General features: G+C 33.7%; 1 protein-coding gene across 1 annotated transcript in view; it reads right to left on the bottom strand.

Moving 5' to 3' along the window:
* Positions 1 to 3382: 3382 nt before the first annotated feature.
* The window catches only part of LOC108905125 (homeobox protein caupolican), a 109160-nt gene continuing 105453 nt past the window's right edge, over positions 3383 to 7089 (bottom strand). Inside the window, exons 4-5 of the mRNA XM_018707899.2 lie at positions 4609 to 4913; positions 3383 to 4533 (exon numbers count right to left, since the gene is read on the bottom strand). Coding sequence (XP_018563415.1) covers positions 3821 to 4533; positions 4609 to 4913 — 1018 coding nt within the window. The 3' untranslated portion in view covers positions 3383 to 3820. The remainder of the gene's footprint in view (positions 4534 to 4608; positions 4914 to 7089) is intronic.

Consider the following 7089-nt stretch of genomic DNA (forward strand, 5'->3'; position numbering starts at 1 on the left):
TTAGCTAATATCGATATTTTATACAGGGCATTTTTTATAAAACAGTCATTTTTAGAAAGTTTAAACTTGATTTTCTAAAATTTATCAAATGGAACACCCTGTATTTTATTGTTCTATTTTATTCATATATCGATTCACTTCCACTTTTATTAAGCATGTTCTATATCTAAAATTGTTAGTTTTTAAGTTATAGCAACATTTCCGAAAAAACCTAATTTTTATTATTTTAGAGAATACCACAAATAAATATTAATTAATAAAATTAATTCAAAATGGAATGATAAACTATGAACTGAAAATAATCAAAATTAGGTTTTCCAGAACTGTTGCTATATCTTAAAAACTAACAACTTTAGGTCTACAACATACTTAATAAAAGTGGACTGATATGTGAAATAAAACAATAAAATACAGGGTGTTCCATTTGAAAAATTTTAGAAAATCAAGTTTAAACTTTCTAGAAATGATCGTATTATAAAAATGCTCTGTATAAAATATCGATATTTGCTATCATTTGCCTATAAGTCTGTCAAATATTTTTACTCCAAGTGTTAGTAGTTGAAAGTTAATATAACTTCTTCGAGATCATGTTTTTTGCAAAATTCGAAAAATATTCTATATAACTTAGTGATCTCACACTAAAATGTTAAACTGTATATTTGTCATATATAGAATTTCCTCAGAAATCTATATGTTTAAAAATATACAGGGTGTTCCATTTAAAAAATGTAATATTTGGCGTGTCCCGTTTTTACTCATCACCCTATATGTTTCAAATTAATTTTGTTCTTTAGGTTTTTTGATTCTGTACAACTTTTATATACAATTTTCTGTATTAAGAATAACAAGGGAGTTATTTTACTTTCTCACACTAATGGCCCACCTTGTATATAAAGTTATTGTTTAATGCAAGTTTTTGATAAAGAATGACGAAGTGATTGGAAAGGAAATGAGCTAGTCTAGCGATTCAAAATGGATTTTGAAGAAGAGTGTGCTTTCCGATACCATAAAGTTTTGTGAAAAAAAATTCATCGTGCTGTAACATAACCTCACATATAGCGTAATATTTTACGATATTTACTCTAATTTTAGGTTAGGATATCTCTAAAACCTAAGGTAATGGAACAATCCGGATTTGGATTCAGCGCATCAAAATCCTTCAAGGAAAATATAATATGGTTTCTGGTTTAAAACGTCAGTCACATTTTGTCGGTATTTGACATTACAGATTATTCGTTGATTAAATGGACTGTAAACTTTATTTCAACTTTATTTATTTTTTTTTGTTCGTTGCAATAAATAATTTTCCCTATATGTTTTCAAAATCCATGTCATAGTTTTTAAAGTGCCTTGTTAAAGCTAAATTATTGATATTACGGGAATCAAGAACACTATGGGCTACATGCCCAACTATTTGTCATATATTACACAAACGGTGATATTTTTTTAAAACCTGACATAGGCCAACTTTTTTATTTAAAATGATAGACTAGAACTTCTAAATGCCAAGTTATAGGAAATAACTTGATTAAGAAAAATTTACAAATAATTCTTTCCGGTGTTGCCAGATTTCTACAATAGCTACTAAAACAAAATTTTTTAAATGGCAACACCGTATTTTTTTATCATAATTTGACAAATCCTCAAATTATAAATAGAAAATGTTATGTCACATTTCTTTATTGGAATAGCCGTTTTCGAACAATCAGCAAACACAACGAAAATAATCTGCAGTCAGCAGGAACTAAAAGAAGCCAACACAGCAATAGTAGGCCTTGGATATTAAACAAAAATTGTGGTGTTTGAAAGGAGCTATCATTATTGTATTGTCATTGTGTTATTTGAAAGCTGTTGTATTTTAATGTGTATAAAAATAACGTTTTAATTCAGTTGCTAAGATGAATCAGTTATTTAATTCAAAAGAGAAAGTTGAATTAATTTTTCTTCATGTTAATGGATTAAGTATACGCAATGCGTGGGCTGAATTTCAAGCAAGACATCCCAATAAGCCTTTTCCAAATCTGGAGTTTTTAAGAACTAACTTAGCAAAACTGAAAACAACTAGTAGGAGCTGCAAATGCTTCGCAATTGAATTAAAACGTTACTTTTATACACATTCAAATATAACAGCTTTCAAATAACACAATGACAATACAATAATGATGGCTCCTTTCAAACACAATTTTTGTTTAATATCCTAGGCCTACTATTGCTGTTTTAGCTTCCTTTAGTTCCTGCCGACAGCAGATTATTTTCGTTGTTTTTGCTGATTGTTCGAAAACGGTTACTCCAATAAGGAAATGTGACATAACATTTTCATTTAGAATTTGAAGGATCGTCAAATTATGTTAAAAAAATACGGTGTTGACATTTCAAAAAATATCGTTATTGTAGCTACTACAGAAATCTGACAACACCGGAAAGAATTATTTGTAAATTTTTATCAAGTTATTTCCTACAACTTTGTATTTGGAAGTACTAGTCTAGTTGGCCTGTCAGGTTTTAAAAAATAACACTGTATGTATATCGTGTAAATGATATAACTAGTAGAGCAAGAGCCAGACTTCCTCATAGTAAAAAAACTGAGAGTTTCGCTGCACATGTCGCCAACAGAGGTAGGAACGATCGGCGACTATGAAGTTTGGATCATCCTGGCATTAGCAGGTAACAGGTAGCAAAGGTGTATAAAATTGCTACCCAAAATCGTCAAACAACTTTCGAGATTTGCGTAGATGTGATAATTTTCAAAAAATTACGTCAAACTCTTTAGACATACTCGTAAGTTTGTAGGATTTATTTAGATACCGCTTCTTTTAATTTCTGAACGTACTTAAGGACCACGCTGTATATCGATGATTACAAAATAAATATATTTTTTGATATTATTACTTAAATAAGTATATAAACGTTTTGCATGAAATTGGTGGATTAGTTCTTGAAATGTTGACAATATGTTAATCAGAAAGTTTAATAAACACACTTTAATATACCTACCGAAGATCTACATCTTGCCAGCGTGCATGCGATTAGTCGAAATTACTAAATTAAGTACAAATACAAACCACGTTGACAATTCACCGCTCAAGCATAATAACCTGGACCCCCAGACTGCCGTCTCTGGGTCCGACTCTACCAGAATCAAAGATTCATTGTTCTGCTATCCCAAATTGTTGTCCTCTGGTGGTGGTCCAGTCGCTGATTTTTACTATAGACATACATACCTATTGTCAGCGTATTCTAAGTTGATGAGTGAGGCCGCACCGGTGACCCGGTCTGCACTATAAAACGTAGTCGGCGGCGCAAAATCTTTTGTACGGGACAGGAGGAGAGTTGGAAATGAAACGAAGCAATAAATAATGAATGATTTACTTTATTGCAGCGTCAACACACGATTGGGTAAATGGGAAATGCATATATAATATATTATCTTTCGTCCTGCATGATATGTCTGCTGAAAAAAATATTCGTGTGTGGTGAATTTTTATAATACAATGAATGCTAAACTTCCACGTATGTATGTATATTCCTCATGTATATTATTCTAAATATTACACATTGTAATAACAAATATTTACTTACAGTTCTATACTAGATACATACATAGATACAAGATTTATACTGCTGCGCGTGCGCAGTCTGAAATATTTACAGAATCGAGAACTAAGGCGAACGTCCTAGCGCCACCACTAAGGAACCAAAAGGTATATATCACATTTACTGTACAGCACACTACGGATATAGGCGTCCGTTATTGTCCACATTGGTCGAGTACACCTGACGAGGTAGATCAAGGCCAGAAGCCGGCCAGCGCCGAGGAAGGTCAAGCCTTATTCAACGCCACAGGTTTTATGGGCGTCTCCGAACCAGAAGACAACGAGGACGTCGAGGACGGCGACATTCTGGAAGAGCTGGTCGTAAGGCCGAGCGGCAGGACCACGTTGCTACTAGATGTGGCGGCCGCCAAACCTGCTTTGGTAAACACTGAACTAATGGACGACTGCACCGAGTGACTGGCACTGGCCGAATTTTGCACCGCCATCAAATTTGCCCCTAATGTTCTCTGGTACGTCTCCAACAACGAAGCGTCGGGTGAACCGCCGCTGGCAGCGGCTAAATGTTGTGCTGCTGCTGGACCGTACAAGCTCCGGTAGAAATCATGTGGTCTTGCGTAAGGTGCTGTATGTAAACCGGGAGGTGGTAGACGTGTCCCCAGGGTGGGTACCAGCCTACTTGCCGCTGTTGAGTATAGAGTAGACGCAGCAGATTGTGGTGAACCGTCACTTTCTTTACTGGCCATGTCAGCCAAAGACCAAATCCTTGGTTTGGAAGTCACCGAAGCCGAGAGTTGGGGTGGGGAGCCTGACGATCTTGGTGGTAAAAAGGCAGGGTGTGGTGGTCTTTCATATATCTCCGGACTGTCGGGTCCACTGTCGGGTCTTGATTCACTCCATTCGCTGGCTGTATCCGCTGCCAAACGAGGATGCGGTGGGCGGTCGCCGTCTTCACTTGAAGCGGTACCAGAATCTTTGGAATCTGCAACAAAATCGAGGTGTAAATATACAAAGTAAATCCCACCAATTATTATTACGGTAATGGAATAATAGTTACCTATTAAATCTTTGCCGTCAGTGCTCTTATGGTCGTGATCGTCATCATCGTTATTATTGTCGTCGTCTTCCACTCTGTTCCTCGGTTCCCAAGTCATTTTGTTCTCTTTTTTGAGTCGTCTTCGTGCATTAGCGAACCAGGTTGATACTTGGGTAAGAGTCATTTTAGTTATAATGGCTAACATGATTTTTTCGCCTTTGGTCGGGTAGGGGTTCTTCTTATGCTCATTAAGCCAGGCTTTGAGGGTGCTGGTGGTCTCACGGGTTGCGTTTTTCCTTCGAGCTCCGTTGAGATCCATTCCATATCTGGAACAAAGAGAACATTTTTAAGGATACATACTACTAAATTGTCGTACAATAATATTTTCTATTAAGTATAGTCTTTCCGATCTCAATTGAAGAACCAAGAGGTTGGCAATATGTAGCACATTCAGTCGCTGACGCAGCAACTCGGCATTGAAATATTTGAAAAACTTGTTCCCATATTCATATAGCCATACCTATACAACACCCAATATACAGGTATGGTCGAACTAAACGTGGAGGTGGTAGAAATGTATACGCCCAGTTGAAGAATGCACGCGCGGGCAAACGAAATACAAACACAGCTGCATTGAACGACTGGGCAATAAATCTAGTTGTTGACAAGTGGTTGACAAATTGCCTAGCAGTGCAGTGCAGCAATGCGGAATTTGGTGTGATTCAGGTAATTTCAATTTATTATAGGCGCCTTCTATTAATCATTCATATTACAATTGCGAAAGGGAGAAATAAGAGGGATATTTTGTTTACTAATATCATTACAACATGGCATTTTGGAGGCCTTTAGAAATGGAACAAAACGAAATTTACCATCAATATTATAAAATTGTTTGAGGACATAAATAACTGAAATATGTTGGCCTAATAAACATATAATAGAAATTTTCTACACATTATATACAAATTATTATAATTTTTTACCTTAAACAGAAAACTTTTTTAGGGACGCCTATAAAACTAATTAAATTATATAGCTACGCGATTTTATATATGTTCAACTGACTTCGGAAAGACTATACAAGCTGGTGAAAAAGACAAATTAAAAAATACAATTGTTCCATAACGAGGAAGAGTTGTAGAATAAAAGATCCTTACTAGAATAAGAAATAGAATGAAATATAATCATTTGTTTGATCGAAAATATACCAGTTCCCTCTATTAATATTTTTTACAGTACAGTTTCTCAAAAAAACATCATGACAGCCATAGTTCTAAACAGATTACCATTTTACGATGTTATTGTCGTAATATCATTGCCAATTTTGATTTGATGATTCACTTAGCGTCAGCAATTTGTAGATCAGAAAGCCTTTTTTTAATTATATGTTAATCATCAATTTATCATGCATTATTATACATTTTTGGATAATTAACTTTAATTATTGGTTTTAATTATTAATTTCGTATGTTTATGCGAAATTAATAAAACTTGTTTGGATAAGAGAACTGAACAAATTTTACAATGGTTTCTCTATGTCATCATGTCAACGTAATATATTTTAATATACAGGATGCTGCAAATATGTTTAGATTTGAAATCACTCATATCAGTATATTTTAAAAAAGTCATTGAACATTATCAGAATATTAGGTTATTGAATACCTATAGGATTTTAATTCAAGATATTTTATTACATGAATCGTTCAAATGGTCATTTTAGATGAAAAAACGGCGGAGTGCTATTAAATTAGAGGGTGGAAATTGGAGAAAGGGTTGAAATTGTACCCCTTTCAGTTTTTTAATTGTAGCTCGAAGACGAAGCAAAATTTCGCTATAGTTCATAGGAAAAATTATTTAGAGAATTCAATTTCCCGTCGAAATAGCTTATTTAAAAAATTTAAAAGGAAAATTTTATGCAAAAAAAGGTTAATAAACAATTTGAAAAAAAGCAAAAAAATCGATTTATTGATTTTTTTTTTACTTTTATGCCTCTAGTTTTTTTTAGTAAAGATAAGTACAGGCATTGCTTCATAGAAAAAAAAGTAGATAACATTTCCTTCAAAATAAGAGGTTGTAAAGTATTTTTGAATAAAAACTGACTGATATATGGCCGCTCAAACTTACAATTAGCCAAATTTTTTACTTTCGTCGCGTCTAGCCTTATACGTTTTAATTCTCATTTTTTACAAAAAAGGAAGGAAATAAGACGTTCAAGGATTTTCTACACATGACTTGTTCGAAGGGTCATTAAAAATGAAAAAATCGCGGAGTGCTATTAAATTAGAGGGTTGAAATTGAAAATAGGAGTGAAAATGCACTTTTGCAGTTTTTTAAATATAGCACGATAACGAAGCAAAAGTTCGGTATAGTTCATAGGAAAAATTTTGTAGAGAATTGAATTTCTCATCGAAATGGCTTATTTAAAAAATGTAAAAGGAACATTTTATGCAAAAAATCGTTAATAAACAATTTTAAAGAAAGCAAAAAATAAGATTTTTT

Source organism: Anoplophora glabripennis, unplaced genomic scaffold (assembly GCF_000390285.2).
Source record: "Anoplophora glabripennis isolate ALB-LARVAE unplaced genomic scaffold, Agla_2.0 scaffold176, whole genome shotgun sequence".
NCBI classification, from domain to species: Eukaryota; Metazoa; Arthropoda; class Insecta; order Coleoptera; family Cerambycidae; genus Anoplophora; species Anoplophora glabripennis.